This window comes from Mytilus edulis, chromosome 4, assembly GCF_963676685.1.
Source record: "Mytilus edulis chromosome 4, xbMytEdul2.2, whole genome shotgun sequence".
Taxonomy (NCBI): domain Eukaryota; kingdom Metazoa; phylum Mollusca; class Bivalvia; order Mytilida; family Mytilidae; genus Mytilus; species Mytilus edulis.
The window spans coordinates 38,401,839-38,420,218 of record NC_092347.1 but is presented as its reverse complement, the minus strand read 5'-3'; the positions used below and the strand labels follow the sequence as shown (position 1 = coordinate 38,420,218).

Here is an 18,380-nt window from a genome sequence, read left to right as displayed (position 1 = left end):
ACCGTTTCCTGTTAATTTATTTTTTATTGACGGTTGCCTTGCGGCATGGACAACTTGTTTTAACGCGTAAAAAAATAATTAAACAGTTTAAGATTAATTTTTTCCTTGGAAACATTTGATTTAAACAAAAGAAAGGAAAATATTTTTATAAAGGTAAGAGACAGATCTTGTATCAGCTGTGTTCTTCTCATCAATTATGATCATGATGATGTTCCAGTTTTACACATGTTACACTGACACGAGAAACACATTCCTAGCACTTGTTTTATATCCATGGCAAGATCTACTATCCCTTGTAATACATTTCTGGAATCATGTCTTTCCCCACCACTGAAAAAGATCGTCAAATTTTGCTTGCCTTTAGTTTAAACGTATTTATTTATTATGTTTATAGTAGATTGGGAAACAAATTTTGCAACTTATATTAATCCCTTTCACTTTGCGGGTGCGAGTGCTGCCTTGTAGCGGCATTAGCCTACTCTTTTTGGAAATCTACAAGGTTTCTTTAACGTACAAGAGATATGGCTCTCTCTTTAAGATGTCACTAACTAGATAGAAGGCACGCCTGTAGCCCTACTCTATTAAAAGTTTCGGCACTTTCAGAATCGTCATTCTGTAGGGAAGTATAGAAATAATTTACCTGTTAATACAAGGCTCAAACTACAATACTACTGGGGCAACAAAGCTGCTTTCCTGGCCTTTACTTCCCTTAACCTGACTGTCAAAAGCGAAATCTAGTTGTCCTGTTGTTTATGGTACTCGCTTTCAGTCACTTCCCTCATCGGCAATATTTAACTTTTACCAATAGCAACGGTACCAGCTATGACCGAAATCCAGATTCTTAAGATAATGACTATGGACCTATGACCTCACAGCTGATAGAAGGATATTGATCGCAAAATGAAAAAAAAAATGCACATACCTGTCAACTGACCCGTATTCTGCGGGTGTGACCCGAGATTTTCACAATTCTTAGGGATCACCCGGGACACCCGCCGGGTCATTGAATAACCCGGGAATTCCGAAAATGACCCGTTTTCAGCCGTATTTCTCAGCCTTGAGATTGATTTCATAAGTAATATTCCTTTGAAATACCGACAAATTCGTAATTCTTCCATGAACAGGAAGTTCATCTAACTGTGTAAACTGTCAAATTAAGTGACCCATTAAGTGCATGGCTTCACTTGACAGCTTTGGTCACTGTTAATTAACACCAATTACCTTAGCTTTAGGTCGTAAATAAATTGCACTTATTTTACAAACATATTTCAACTAGAGTTACTTCCCCTTTTTTGCCACCATTCAAAATTATTCCTTATTTTTACGCTTTTTGGGTGAAAAAGATTAAATCATAAAAAAATAAAATTCAAATACATATTGAAAAATAACTTTTCATTATTTTTATACCTTTATACAATTTTAAATAAAAAGTTGAAAATTATTTTTTTCATCTATACTTCCTTTAACTGTATTACTATATTTTATCATAGTCTAATTTCCTTTTAAATATTATGATGATATGTTTTTAAGGCTTAATAGCCAGAGGTCTCAAACATTTAAAAATTACTTTAGAAAAATATGGTGTACAGTCAGAGCTCAGACATAAATAAGTCTGAATCTGCTTTTGACTCATAGAGGTCTAAATTTGTAAGTTTTAGGATTTGTCTCCCTTTAATGCAAGACAAAATACGACTTTAAAAAGTCAAATATTGTTAAGCACGAAATGATTGACCAGAATCAAAAAGTTGCAAATATCGACTACTACAAGTCGATAAGTTACCAAAATTGGTTAACTTCAAGACCCACGCATATTTATAAAAAGGTCATGCATCTAAATCAAATAATGACAACATTGAAAACCAATGCTTTGTTTTCTAAAGAAAAATATGAATGAGAGGCTAAAAAATGGGGGAATCATGTTAATTAATATAACCTTACAATGCAACCACCAGGATCAACACTTAATGAGGTAAAACATCTGTGTTTAGTAAGGATGTTCAATTAGATAATTAAATATAGATAGCTCAAGCCCCTGTGAACTCTCAGACAGGTTTTTGCTGTCATAGGTGGTGTACTTTGGCCACCAAGTCAAGTTAAGTTTTTTCATCAACATAAATAGACCTAAACAAGTCTGTCATTTTGTGACTTAGATAAGTCTAAAATTGAAAACACATTTTTATAATAAATACATGTTTTGACTTCTTTAAGTCAAAAACAGAAATCGACTTGTTTATGTCTGAGCTCTGACTGGTGTAGTATTTGATGTTTGAGGTGAGAAAAAGTAAAGAACATAAAAAAATGTTTAAAAGTGCAATGAAAAAATAATTAATAAGATTTAAAATGACTTAACCAAGTAAACATGCATTGATGTTTTGGTAACTTTGATTTACATTGTAAGAAAAATGCACCATAAATACTGAAATTCAGCTCGAAAAAGTTTTTACGCGTTAAGACCTGAGATTTGATTCTTCAATGCAGGTCATGACCTGCATTTTCATCGTCACAGGTTGACAGGTATGAATGCATTCTATGCACATTAACAAACTTTTGGTTAAATCTACTTGAGTCATGTATATCATGTATATCTATCAAATCAAATCAAAGTTTTATTTATTGTCGATACATAGTAAACAAAGTAGTGAGTTTTTAAAATGGACATCTATGTATATCAGTGTTTCAGCTAGGCCCTTTTTACAGGGAGGTCTGCCCGCCCTTTCCTGAGTACTGCCCTGTGCCCTTTTTACAGTTTCCAGGGCGCCCTGCCTTTTTGAAGATGGATTTCATATTATTTTGTTCCCTTTGATATGATCCGCCAATTACATGAAAATTTTACGAAATTTACCTGGCAACAAGTTTAAAACCCCAAACTAAACAACGGTTACAACAGGTGTCATAATCTGTTGCTACTGCTAATTGGTTTATAGGATGGGTCATTATAATTAATGATCATCAACATTAATTCAGTCAAATAGAATCAGCCAGTCGGCATTTGTCTTTGAAGCAATGTTCGTACAACAATTTGCAATGTTTACGTTAGTTTCATGGAGAACGTAATTGACAGGCAAGTCGAAAACCACAATCAACTTGTTCAATACATTGTTTTACATGTTTTCCTTAAATTATAAATTGAAAAAAAAGTTATTCATGTTATACATTTTTGGAAGCAATTGGAAAAAATCAGCAAAAATTAAAATGACACAAAAAATATTTACATCAAGATTTCATTTTATTTTCAGTGTAATGAGAAGCAATGGCTGGTGCTGTTAAGTGGAAAATAAGTAAGTAAAGATATTTTTTGTATTGAAGACAAATAATTAGTTCAATTTAGACAGTATTTAAAAAAAACCCAGTATAATCAATGTATGTTTGAATAGTTTTACAAATTGTGACTTGGATGGAGAGTTGTAGCATTGGCACTCATACCACATCTTCTTGTATCTATGTACAAAAAATCATTACATTTAAAATTGATTCTTGGGTCTACTTACAATATAGTACTAATTATATACATAAACCATTTTATTTTTTGCTGCCTGATAAATACCATAGTTTTCTATAACATTTATGGGTTTGTTTAAGGGATGGGGGATCATGATGTGTTCATAATAAGTTACTTAATGCAAAAACTGTTTAGATCCATACTTTTAACCATTAATTGCCACCTTTAACCTACAGGTATTCTGATTATCATGACAAAGTCTTTCCATTTAGTAGGACATTTTTTTGGCTTTTAATTTACATTTGTAACAATGCATAGATGAATAAGAGAAAAAAGGTTTTTAATCATCTAAAAACAAATCCTCCTTATAACATGTACATGTAGTCAGAGCTTATAGAATCAATTAGAATTTTGTGAATCTTTTTTCAGTTCTGATGATTCCATGTGAAAATATTATTTTGCAGTTGTCTCCCTTGTAACTGTCAAGAATTTAAAACATTCACAAAAACAAATAAATTGTTTAACAAATAGAGAAAAAAAAACCCAGCAAATTCTGTCTATAATTTGAATTGATTTTATTATATTTGACAATACTTTACTCAAAGGTTGAACATTTAGGATAATTAGTTCTGAAAGTTTTCCTAAGGTGGAAACAATAATTTCCAATTTAAAATTAAACTTTCTGCAATTCTGTGAAATTTTCAAAATTAATATGCCCTACCAAGAATTATCAAATACTCATGAACTATTTTGCCTAGTATTCAAATGATCACTATATAAATTATCAAATAGTCATGAACAGTTTTGTTTAAATAATTATCACTGTAAAAATTATGAAATCAGGGCCGTAACTGCCTATGAGGCAGGCGAGGCAACTGCCTCCCCTGAATTTTCGACACCAAAATTTGTTTTTTGAAGTAGTAAAATGAAATATTGACAATATGTACACGAAGAACTTTAACTTATATTATAAACAACACAAGTTTACAGTTTTAACAGTGTTATCATGATACGTGATATATCTGTCATTTTCCGTATTTTTTACCGAAAGTGAACCGTTTCAGTATTTTATTTTTCTTGTGGCCGTCCGTCTGTTATTCAGTATTCGTACGAGAACACATATGAAACTTTGCTTTCGACAATTTTAAATAAAACTTAACTATTCACATTTATATTGGGGGCTCCATTAAGCAGAGGAAGTTCCCTTTGTATTGTGAATCTTTTATGATATTGGAAATTCGTTACCGGCTAAATCAGCTGTTGTGTCATTTTTTTCTCCCGGCCGATCGTACGAGAACATTATGGTCAATGCCTTAGTAGTTAAACACTCCCATTTGTTGAAGCAGAGACTTTCTAAACTAAGTATATACTAGTTTAGAAAGTCCCTGGTTGTAGTTATATACATGTCTGTTCAGCTTTCAACAATATTAAAATTCAAGGTCCTCGACAAAAAAAATATTGCTTTCTATGATCTTGCTTTATGTTTTTTAACTTACCAGTTTGATTTCTAACAAAAATATCTTTAAATACAGATAATAATTGTTGGTATAAAAATTGCTTCAAGTTAGGAAATCGAAAAAAACGGGTGATTTTTAGCCATATTGAGAACAAAATCCGCGGTCACAATGTATTTAATGTTAATAATTATAGGTCAAAGAACGGCCTTTAAGACGGAGCCTTGTCTTACCCCGAACAGCAATCTCAGTTTGTTTTTGCATAAAAATTGCTTCCAGGTTCAAGCAATACTGATGTTTCTTAAAGTTAGTAAATCAAAGGAAAACGGGTAATTTTTAGCCATTTTACTGCGAGAAAAAAAATCGGCGGGGGGGGGGGGGGGGGCACCCGCTCTCTCTAAGAGGCCTCAATCGGCGGCCCCAAATCCCTGCCTCCCCTGAATCCGAACCCTAGTTACGGCCCTGGAAATGCTCATGTAGCATGGTAATGTATTTAAAAAAATTTTGGTTTGCATGTCAGATTGGCAGTTTTTTATATGTATAATAAGCATGTTCCCTTTATATTTATTTATATTTAAAAATGTGTTGGGAGGAGAAAGAAACTCCAGGATGGATTCAATAAGTGCAGCACATGAAATAAGGAGAAATAATGTTTAGTTTAAAACATGTAAAAGGAAAATTTAAAAAATATCTTTCACAATAAAAAAAAAAGAAAAAATTGGGTCCCATGCCTGAGGCACACAGGCATTTGTCTCAGATTTTTGTTAATATAAGGTATATAGAAAAGAAAAAAAAATCTGAGACAAGTGTCTGAGCCCAGGGACCTGTTTTTAGCTCACCTGGCCCGAAGGGCCAAGTGAGCTTTTCTCATCACTTTGCGTCCGGTGTCCTCCGGTGTCGTTTAACTTTTACATAAATCTTCTCCTTTGAAACTACTTAGCCAAATTTAACCAAACTTGGCCACAATCATCACTGGGGTATCTAGTTTGAAAAATGTGTGGCGTGACCCGGCCAACCAACCAAGATGGCCGCCATGGCTAAAAATAGAACATAGGGGTAAAATGTAGATTTTGGCTTATAACTCTGAAACCAAAGCATTTAGAGCATATCTGACATGGGGGTAAAATTGTTTATTAAGTGAAAATCTATCTGCTCTGAAATTTTCAAATGAATCGGACAACGGATTGTTGGGTTGCTGCCCCTGAATTGTTAATTTTAAGGAAATTTTGCTGTTTTTGGTTTTGACCTTGAATATTATTATAGATAGAGATAAACTGTAAACAGCAATAATGTTCAGCAAAGTAAGATCTACAAATAAGTCAAACATCACCTACATGGTCAGTTGACCCCTGAAGGAGTTCTTGCCCTTTAAAGTCATTTTTCACCAATTTTTCGTAAATTTTTGTAATCTTTTACAAAAATCTTCTCTGAAACTACTGGGCCAAACTTAACCAAACTTAGCCACAATCATTCTTAGGGTCTCTAGTTTAAAAAATGTGTCTGGTGACCTGGCCAACGAACCAAGATGACCACATGGCTATAAATAGAACATCAGGGTAAAATGTAGGTTTTGGCTTATTACTTTGAAACCAAAGCATTTAGAGCAAATCTGACAAGGTGTTAAATTGTTTATCTAGTCCATATCTATCTGCCCTGAAATTTTCAGATGAATTTGACAACTAGTTGTTGTGTTGCTACCCCTAATTGGTAATTTTTAAGGAAATTTTGCCGCTTTTGGTTATTTTCTTGAATAATATTATAGATAGACTGTAAACTGCAATAATGTTCAGCAAAGTAAGATCTACAAATAAGTCAACATGACCAAAATGGTCAGTTGACCTCTTAAGGAGTTATTTCCCTTTATTGTCAATTTTTAACAATTTTCATTAGTTTTTACAAAATATTTTCCTCTGGAACTAAAGGGCCAAGTTAATTATAGATAGACAAAATTGTAAGTAGCAAGAATGTTCAGTAAAGCAAGATCTCCAAACACGTCACCATCACCAAAACACAATTTTGTCATGAATTGATCTGACGATCTGTTTTCTTTGTTTGATATGCATATAGACAAAGGTGAGCGACAGAGGCTCTTAAGAACCTCTAGTTTTACAAGAGCATTGAACCTGTATATAAGGTTGAGGAAGGTGGTACAATTATTCACGGTTCTTACCACAAACATGTACTACCATGTATGTTGTTGCATTTGAATATTTTATTTTTAAATAGGAAATGTTGTACTTGGAGTTTTACTAGGAAGTATCTGTTTGTATACATACCATTACTTAACAAGATGTGGAACAATTTTATGGCAAGATTGCATGGGAATAAATCGACCCAAATTTTTATGTGTAGACTTTCACGGTGGAATGGCAAACCAAATGTTTATGTATGCATTTGGTCTTAGTATGTCAATTCAAAGGAATCTAGAATATATTGTACCAAAAGATATGATGCTTACAGAGATTTTCAATATAACGCCAAATACCTTTGAAGATCATAGGTACCACAGCGGATCAGGTATTTGCACCCATCAAGAAGAAGACATTCTTGATTGTGGTTATGATAGCAGATTCGAAAAATTACCTTCTAAGGATCTTTCATTTAAAGGCTATTTTCAGTCATGGAAATACTGGATACGATATGAAAAGGAAGTTAGAAAAGCATTTACATTTAAACCATGGATATCTGAAATGGCTGATAAGCAAATACGTAATATAATGACCAAACGAAATGCCACCTACAACGATGGTACAACATTCATTGGGGTTCATGTTCGAAATGGCGATTATTCAAATAAACATTTCGCTGAGTTCGGATACAGATTAGCTCCGGCAAGTTATTTAAAAAATGCCATGGATTTTTTCAGGAATCGTTTCAATAAAGTTTTATTTATTGTTTGCACTAATGATTTAAATTGGACTTCCCAGATTATTGGAAAAGAAAAGGATATTTACTTAACACCAGCTGGCAATCCTGCATCTGTAGATATGGCGCTACTGTCATTGACAAATCATACAGTTATGACTGTAGGTACCTATGGTTGGTTTATATCTTGGTTGACAAGGGGAATAACTATTCATTACAAATATCCCTATGTCATTGGATCTGATTTTTCTAAACAATTTCATTCCAATTATTCGGATCATTTTTATCCTGGATGGATTGCAATGGAATGAGTTGAGCATATGAGATTATTTATTGGTATTTAAGATCTGATGATAAAATCATTTGAATTTTATAATTGTATTCCAAAATATGTGATGACTTTTATACCCATAGTTTTAATCATAACACATTCCAATAATCAAAGTTTATCATTTTATACAGCATCACATCATCATGCATACCATAGCAGCATTAAAACTTGAGATGTTTTAATAGAAGCAGTCTGACAGGTTTAAAACATTGTAATTGTAAGAAATAGGGGTATTTTTAATATAAAATTTTTTGCAAACAGCTGATCTTGATTCAGTTGCTTCTACCTACCCATCATGAGCAGTCCACTCCTGTCAACTCCAATTCCACTTTTTGTTTCAAGAAATGATGAATTCAAAAGAAACTCTGTTTACTTTTTAAGGCTTTGATTTAAAAAATATTGAATTTTAAAGCTTTAATCCTACAACCCAAAAGACCTTGGATTGCTATTTTACCTATGATGACGTTGTCAATTTCATGTCAATTTCATTAGCAACGCCACGTTTCTCCTTAGTTTCTAGGGATAATTTTCCATCTCAAGCGAGTAGCATGATATGAAAAATTATCACAAAAAAGATCAAAGGAAAAATGCACAAAATAGCAATAATGTCAAAATATTTCAAATCTATTGACAAAATAACTTGTTAACCCCATTTTTTTTACGATCAATTGATTATTCTTTTGAATAGGGACATATGTTTGGAACCTGTCTTCTTAAAAATAGTTGGATCAGCACCTTTCAATATTAAACTGGGATTTGTTCTATTAATTTTGTAAATAATTAATCACTGTGGCGATATGTCACAAAGGTTCATATATATAGGGTGAGGAGATGTGAAATTTTACATTCGCACATATATTTTTTTATACCTGTAATTTTATTTTTCATATTTTTCATTCCAATATATAATTATATTTTTGCTTATTGAACATTTATTGGTATTTTGGAATTGATTATTATGTTTAAACCTTTATCTATTTAATAGTCTTTTTTTTTGTGTTATATAGATTTTCTATATTGCATTAAATATACTGATATGGTGACAGTGGGTTGGTAATCTGTTCAATAACATATGTAAATAATATATTCCCACAGGTTATCATCCTTTCAGTAACATATTTGAATAATAATTTCCCTAATCTTGTGATTAAATTCAGGATATATATTATGTAATCCTAAAAAAAATCTGCAAACCACTATGATTTGTAAATTACTAAAAAAATTATAGAAATTTATAAATTGACCATGTTCACTATTCTGTGTGGTTATAACTATAGAAACTGTTTGATTTCAGAAAGGGTATTTTTATTTTGTTTTGAAAATAAGTTTTGATGTTTCAAGCCTCAATGTCAGTAGTTGTACTTGAATTTTGTTAATTTGTTTATTTACAATTTTACTTTTAATTTATTTGTTTTTAAACTGCCTTAATTAGTTGAAAGTTTACTTAAAATTGTCTTTACAAAATTGTAGGCTTTGTTACATAATGGTCTATGACCTAAACGACAATTTTTATAGAGGATTCTGTATGTATTTAGATGAATATTTATAGCATCACCCAGGGTATCTGTCTAACCTTATGAGATTTCAATAAAAAATATATAAGATGTTTTCCTTTCTGATCTGAAACCCCCTAACCTTTTTGTTTGAAGTATGAAAATAATGAATTTGACTTGAAACACTGATATATGAGTGTGATTTCTTTTGCTTTGATATAAAAATGTAAAGAAAGACCTTTATTAATAATAAGGCCCAAGGGCTGATATTGTTTGATGGTTAATACATCATATAATATTGACAAGTATTGTTCACAGAATTCTGTAATTGACCTATACATATGTTATATAATGCAAAATTGACCCTGGATGAATTAGGCTACTACAAGTATTTTTTTTTTTTTTGTCATATTTTTTCCTTTAACTGTTTTGGTTCTCATACATCCATTCCTTGGCTTCATATATTGGTATTTGAGTGATCCTTATAAATGTCATCCAAGAAAAACACTTAAGATGCATTAAATTTATAAAGTGTTGTATTTTGTTTTTTTACGCAAATGGGATGCAGTAATGAAAATATATATGGAATATGATTTATAATTTAAATGCAGCTCTTATATTTTCCATGTAACATTCAAACCAACAGACTATATGTATTAGCATACATATTTAATGTGTATAAAGATATATTTTACACTTTTTTGAGTGAAGAATTGATATCCTGAAACGAAACAATTTGTGATTAGTTGGTTGTATTCCTTTTATGTACGTAAGAAATTTTGGAGAGAAAAGTTAACTTTTTTTTATTTTTGCTATCACAAGTCGATCGACTTTTAGAAAATCCAAAATGTCCATTTCTTTGTTTTACTAGAAATCCAAATATATTTTGTTGATTAAGAAAATTATTTAGACATTTACTAGGAGATGTTGAATGACCTAGACAACCATTGAGGGTCATGGATGGTTAGTATTTTATTCATAAAGTCATGTACATGTTACCACACCGATATTAACCTGTACAAAAATGGATGATATTTTTTTCTGGAGTTAAATTAATTTTACAAATCATGTGATATTGTACTGACAAATATATTTATTAACTGGAAATATTTGCTCAAGACTTTCACTTTGTGTATATGACTTAGATTTTTAGTAATAATACTTGTTCATATGTTCATACCATTCCAAAGATTTTTTAAATCTATATGATGTACTTGTACTTAACCATGTTTTAAATAGTCTCTAGATTTCCTTGGCATAATAGAAATGTTTATAAGTTTTATAAAATATTATGCTAAATTGTACAATTTATGCAAAAACATGGTATTGCATTAATTAAAAACTTCATTTTAAATGCTTATTGCAAAATTTGTATGCTATAATTTCTGAAATCCCATTTTTCACCCTAGCCTTTTCATCAGTTGATCATGCAATTGGATAGATATTCCACAAAATAATCATGAATATCTGAATTATTACATGCATTTATTTGGCGAATTTTGAAAAATTAACAAAAATGCAACTTTAATTATTGCAATTTTAGGAAAAGCTTTACATACATGTATATGTGTTTGATATAAGAATGCAAAGTCTTATTATTGCAATAATCAAGAAGTCACATTATAGGCATTAATAAAAACCTTGCAATAATTTATGAACTTACAGTATTCCTATTCCATTTTTTACATGTTCATATATTGTTAAAATTTGAACTAAGAGTTAGCATTTAGTGTATTAAGTGCTACATGTACTAACATTTTATTATGCATCATTGCATGTGGTTTCCCTTATAAATAGCTTTTATGTATTATATGTTTATTGCATGAATGCCTTTTTTGTTTCCTGTGTGCTAAAATATTTTCTAAATGGGAATAAGAAGTAGTGGAATTCAATATCATCCATCTTGAACTTTCCTTAATCATGTTAATGTCTTTTTACTTTGTAAATCCACAGCTTGCATGGAACAAGATATCCATTTAAGACACCTTGTTCTTATTTTTCAACCTCTGTTGTCTATCATGTCTTTGTAGGGGCAGATCAAGGATTTTTGAAAAGGGATTTGATTCCTTATTTAATTCCTGATAAGGGAATGTATACTGAAATACAGCAAATATATAATATGTAATACTTGTGGTAAACTCTTTATCTTAAAGACTTTCAACATGAATCCAATCATCATTAGTATAGCAGACGGGGTATTTCAGCTTTTGCACACTTCTTTATTGGCAGAATAAACACCAAAAATGATCAGCAAGATGAGATCCACGAAAAGGTCAACATCGCCATATTTGACGTATCATTGGAGTTAAAAGTCCTTACGCGTTGTTTTTCCCCGCTCTTTGTTTGTTATCTCTATAGATAGATAGAGAAACTGGACATATTGAAATCGTTACGAAAGATTTGTAGTTCATTATAGAATATTGTCAATCGTTTCCTGACAGTGTTAACCTCAAGATGACGGTTTTACTCCAAAAATAACTCCAAAAATAATTATCTGAGAGGGAGTGCCACAGTCTCTTGGTAAACTTTTTAAAACGTCAAGAAAAACTAATTAGCAAAAATAATTAGCAAGATATATACTACGTGTATCCACAAATAAGTCAAATGACCAAATAATAATTTTACTGCTTGTATAATTTATATCCAATAATAGACCATTTTTACCCATTTTAGCATTTTTGGATTTTTCTGGGAATAAAAACTATAATAGACACATGTATATAGAATACATCGAAATCAGACTCTTCAGAGTATCCTGTTTGAATTCTTACAGACATTTAGTCCTTATTTGTTATAATCTAATAGCTGACATTCAAACCTATTTTAAAATTGATAATTTTTTTCTATTCAAATCCATTAGCTAGGTGTTACTGTTGTAGCGTGACCTTTAGTGCAGAAGGCCTTTGGTTCGATCCCCGACAGGATAAACCAAATAATATCTTTGTTATTAGCTCCTCCGTTTATCACTCAGAACCAATGAGTATACATGTAGGAGCAAACTTTTTAAGACTGGTTTGCCTGGAGAATATAACCCTTAATTAACTGATCTATTGAAAAATTAAGCTGCGTGAAGTTTTTAATTTTAGAGGTGACCCAAAAATAATTACTTATATAATACATATAAACTATATCCTCATTTTTAGCTCACCTGGCCTTAAGGGCCAAGTGAGCTTTTCTCATCACTTTGCGTCCGTCGTCCGTCGTCGACATCGTCATCGTCGTCGTCGTCGTCGTCGTCGTTAACTTTTACAAAAATCTTCTCCTCTGAAACTGCTGGGCCAAATTTAACCAAACATGGCCACAATCATCATTGGGGTATGTAGTTTAAAAATGTGTCCGGTGACCCGTCCAACCAACCAAGATGGCCGCCATGGCTAAAAATAGAACATAGGGGTAAAATGTAGATTTTGGCTTATAACCTTGAAACCAAAGCATTTATAGCATATCTGACGAGGGGTTAAACTGTTTAACAAGTGAAGGTCTATCTGCTATAAAATTTTCAGATGAATCGGACAACCTGTTGTTGGGTTGCTATCCCTGAATTCGTAATTTTAAGGAAATGTTGCCGTTTTTGGTTATTATCTTGAATACTATTATACATAGAGATAAACTGTAAACAGCAATAATGTTCAGTAAAGTAAGATCTATAAATAAGTCAACAACACCAAAATGGTCAGTTGACCCCTTGAGGAGTTATTACCCTTTATAGTCATTTTTTACCAATTTTTCGTAAATTTGTGTAATCTTCTACAAAAATCTTCTCCACTGAAACTACTGGGCCAAATTTAACCAAGTTTGGCCACAATCATTATTAGGGTATCTTGTTTAGAAAATTTGTGCGGTGACCAAGCCAACCAACCAAGATGGGCGCCATGGCTAAAAATAGAACATAGGGGGAAAATGTAGATTATGGCTTATGACTCTGAAACCAAATCATTTAGAGTTAAATTGTTTATCAAGTCAATATCTATCTGCCCTGAATTTTTCAGATGAATTGGACAACTGGTTGTTGGGTTTCTGCCCCGAAATTGGTAATTTTTAAAGAAATTTTATCGTTATTGGTTATTATCTTGAATACTATAATTATAGATAGAGATAAACTGTAAACAGCAATAATGTTCAGCAAAGTAAGATCTACAAATAAGTCATCATGACCAAAATGGTCAGTTGACCCCTTAAGGAGTTATTGCCCTTTATAGTGAATTTTTTACAATTTTCATTAATTTGTAATTTTTGTAAATTTTTACAAAATATTTTCCTCTGTAACTATTAAAAGGGCCAAGTTTATTATAGATAGAGAAAATTGTAAGTAGCAAGAATGTTCAGTAAAATAAGATCTCCAAACACATCATCATCAAAACGCAATTTTGTCATGAATCCATCTGTGTCCTTTTTTAATACATGTATGCACATAGACCAAGATGAGCGACACAGGCTCTTTAGAGCCTCTAATTTAGAGAATACATTCGGTAACAGCTACAATGGTTTAGTTTAACTTTGTTGTCTATTGCTGATATCATTTGACTAAAATACATAACACGCTATACATGATGTATCAATGATTTTAGAAATTCTTTTAGGTAGAAAACAGATTGAAGATCAAGTCCAAACTGATTGTTGTTTATGAACATGTCTATCAAATTAAACGGTAAGCTTAAAGCTGCGTTTAAATATACTATTGAAAATTCAATATTTGGGTTTATATTAGAATGTGTGTTGACAGTTTTTATTCAACCATGCACCTAATCTTTGCAGTCGTTTAAAGGTATGTCGTCGTCGTCGTTGTCGTTTCCAGTCAATTATACCATGCATATAAGTGTATGGATCTTCATGAAATCGGATCTTAAGGTGCCATACAAAAAAGAAAGGTTAGGATTGATTTTAGGGGGTTAATCGGGCAAACGAATAAAGTCTTTCTTGTTTCAGGACAATAACTTGTGTATAAGTTTATGGATCGCTATGAAATTGTTCTATACCTCAAAAAGAATAGGTGATATTGATTTTCAGTGAAGTGGTCACAACAGTTCAGGAATCAGGGGCCAAGAAAGTGGGAAAATCCAAGGATTTTCTTATACCACAATCGTCAGAAACCCGCTAAGCTGGGTTAAATTTAACCACAATCCAAACTCAGAGCTATATCAAGATTGAATGTTGTGTCCATACTTGTCCAAAATTTTCAGGGTTTGATTTCTGCGGTCGTATTAAGCTGTAACCTGCGTAGAATGTAACTTTCTATGCTTAAACATGTGATGATTTAACTAGTTTTCATTGATCACAAAGCAATAAATTTTATCAAGCAATTTGATGAAGTTCGACTATAAACATCTGTAAATTTATCAATGGCAATATAAACTGTTCAATCTATCTCTGAAACAAATAGCTTCCAAATTAGTATAGTTATTTTATATTAAATCAAACATGGGGATTCAATAGAATTTTCTAAACGCCATGTAGATTTAGTTTTATAACAATTGTTTCATTATCTTTTGTATCGAACCATGCTCAAATTCGATACCATCTGTTCCTACCTAGACTACGGTTAATTGATGATCGAACATATATATATAAACACTTGAATTAATTTATGACTGGTTACATTTATTAATAAGACCTACACCCACGAAATCAGATATTCTCTTTTACAAATTAAAAATGTCACCGGTACAATTTCATCTGTATGAACGATTTATTTTAATGGTGTTACTTGATTGCTGATGTGGCAGCAGTCATACATAATTTATTTGTAGCCTTACGTTCTTCATGTATCTTGCTTTTAGTTTGGACGCCGTCACGTCTCAAAAGAAGCTTACCCCTCGACGCTCTTAATCTCACTCCTTGTTGAGTTCACTCAATTCCTTCATGTTTATTTTGATTTGTATGTTCTGAATGTTTTGTGAAATTTAAACATCGTTAGAGAACAATTAACTTTTGGCTCTTACTTACTGTCTAATCCCGTTCTGTTTGATATATTTATCATCTGATTTTAGTAGGAGATGCTCGAAGGGTTTAACTTTATTTAAAGAACAGGAACTGCTGATGAGCACCTGCATGAGTTCACTATCAATATTTGGTGGTGTTCGTGGTGCCCAATTTTTAGTTTTCTATGTATTGTTCGTAGATTGGACCTCATAGGGCCACCCTCTTTTGTGGGATCATCCCCCCTCTTTTAGGTCAGTCTGCGCCCCCTTCCCTTATGAAAAGTTCTGGATCCGACACTGTTGGTGTTTTTCTTTTCGTCAAAAGTCATTATTTTGGGAATAGTGTTCAATGCTTTTCTGACTTGCACCAAATGAAGAAGGTTCATATCCCAAGCATTGTCATGTGTTAATGTGTCTGGTCAATGTTGGGAACCTCACCAGTGGTTATTTTTTGGTTTAGATTGAGGAATGTTTTCTTCAAGAGTATTGGTACATATAGTATTGATTTTGATAGCAGATTAAGAACGTTTTGTAGTCCTTGTTTTATTTATTCACAGTGTCATAATTTTATAGTATACTATACATATCTTATTAATAGACAATTTCTGAAACTCAGTGCTGTAAGTTAGTTGACTCATAATTTTTAGCAATAACATACTCTTTGAAACAAACACCGTTAAACGACAGGTACTCCCTCGAGCTCCTTTGTTAAAACCTGTTGCTATATATATATATGGTGGTGATTTCAGATTAATTTAACCTTAAATTATTATTTTTTTCAGGAAAAACTTCAATCCGATACTTATTTACAGTAGCAGCATTATTTTGCGTATACTACATATACTTGTACTTTTCACGGTGTGGAAAAATTCTTTTTAATGATTTAATTGGGAAGCCGCGACCTAATTTTTTTTGCGTAAATTTCGTAGGTGGGTTAGCCAATCATATGTTCCAGTATGCATTTGGTTATGCCATGGCGGAAAGTAGAAACAGTCAGCTTATAGTGCAAAGAACCAATATGATAACACAATACTTTGATATAAGTTCTAATACTTTTGAAGACCATGGTTACAACAGTGAGACATGTTGGTGTTTCCGGACGAGGGAGAATGATAAAAACTGTGGTTACGACGAAGGTATGGACAGGTTACCTTTGAACGATTTATCGATAATTGGTTACGTCCAGTCTTGGAAATATTGGAGAAAAAACGAAAATAAAGTACGAAAACTATTTACTTTTAATGATAATATTACGACCGAGGCTCAAAATCAGCTGAGAAGTATTCTGACTCAGAAAAATATAAAAATAACCCAAGATCAAGTAATTGTGGGTGTTCACATAAGAAATGGAGATTATACACGAACATTTGGAGGGTATGGATATAACATTGCACCAAAAGAGTATATATTCTCTGCGATGAAATATTTCAAAGAAAAATTTATTAATCCATTTTTTATAGTGTGCACGAATGAAGTTATATGGACTAAACGTGTGCTATCAGGAATGACTGATGTTTATATAAGTGAAGGAAATTCGGCTCCTGTAGACATGGCATTATTATCGTTGACTAACCATACGATTATGACAGTTGGAACATACGGCTGGATGGTAGCATGGTTAACAAGGGGGATAACTATATATTATAAATACCCGTATGTACAGGGATCAGAGTTCGCATCCCAGTTTCATTCCAATTATTCTGATCATTTTTATCCAGGTTGGATAGCCATGGAATAAAATCTAGGTGGTAGATTCATTTTATATCGAAATTTATACACTCTTTTGTAGTTTAAACAATGATTTATTTTTCAAAAGTCCACAAATAAGGGGGGGGGGGGGGGTAATTTTAGAAAGAAAGAAAAAAATATTGTTTGCTATTAAAGAAAGTATTTTTTGTTTTGTTTTATATATATATCGTTTTCTAGCATTATACCCCTTTAAAAAAAATTCCTGGAATTGCCCCTGCGTTTGAATAACTTTGACTCTAAGGTTTGGTGCAGATTGTATTCCCGTTAGTGTGTATTCAATTTTACCTGAACTTTCAAATGAGGAAATGCTGTCTCAAGTATTCGAATTTTTCTTGTAAAAATTGTATATAATTGTAGTATGTATATTATATGCACAAGTCGTGTAGAAATTGTAGGAAGACCTAATGTGAGGTTCAGTGTGGTGTCTATCGGGTTTTATATAATCTTTTGGATCAATTAGTATGTCCAGTCTGTGTGAGACGATGTGATTAACTGCAGGTCATCGTACAACCTTCAACCATGAGCAAATTTCATACTGTAAAAGTAAGATGATGGAAAAACGGTTATTTTTTTAGTCTTTAAGTTATATTGCATCATGTCCTTAAATGTATATGCAGCGTTTATAGTTCCTGTTGTAACTTTGCAAATGGTCTAAACAATAAAGGTTCACTGATATATATTTGTTTCTCGTGCAAAAACATATACCTTTACTTCTTATAATTTCTGTGTCATTTTGTGTCAAATAATTTCTGTGTCATTCTGTGTCAAATTCTGTGTCATTTTGGTCTCTTGTGGAGAGTTGTCTCATTGGCAATCATACCACATCTTTTGTTTTTTTATACTTATCAGTATACTGAGTATTTAAGTAGATACTCAGATCGTCTTTGCAAAACGTTTAAGAAATTTAATAACATAAATTATGTTAACCATATTTAGATTGGCACACAACAATTCTAGGTCAACTTTCTATACGAGAATCATGTTGTTCAATGATTTTTATAATATGTCATATGGCTTGTAAATGTATGACGCATTATATCCATTTGGAAATTGATAAGTAATGAAATATCAAATTAAACTTGTTTTTTGTTCGTTCGTTATCATGAGTAATATAAGACATACATGTATAAT

At 32.0% G+C, this 18,380-nt stretch overlaps 1 protein-coding gene across 2 annotated transcripts; it reads left to right on the top strand.

Moving 5' to 3' along the window:
- LOC139519655 (galactoside alpha-(1,2)-fucosyltransferase 2-like) lies at positions 1-18,030 on the top strand. Of its 2 annotated transcripts, XM_071311856.1 has the most exons (4): positions 4-153; positions 3,237-3,278; positions 14,163-14,230; positions 16,283-18,030. In XM_071311856.1, exons 3-4 carry the CDS (start codon positions 14,206-14,208, stop codon positions 17,236-17,238), a joined length of 981 nt encoding a protein of 326 aa, XP_071167957.1. In that variant the 5' UTR covers positions 4-153; positions 3,237-3,278; positions 14,163-14,205; the 3' UTR covers positions 17,239-18,030. The 2 variants fall into 2 exon arrangements, with proteins under 2 accessions (XP_071167958.1, XP_071167957.1); XM_071311857.1 differs by lacking the exons at positions 14,163-14,230; positions 16,283-18,030 and adding an exon at positions 7,120-11,698 and having other exon boundaries at positions 1-153.
- The last annotated feature ends 350 nt before the right edge of the window (positions 18,031-18,380 follow it).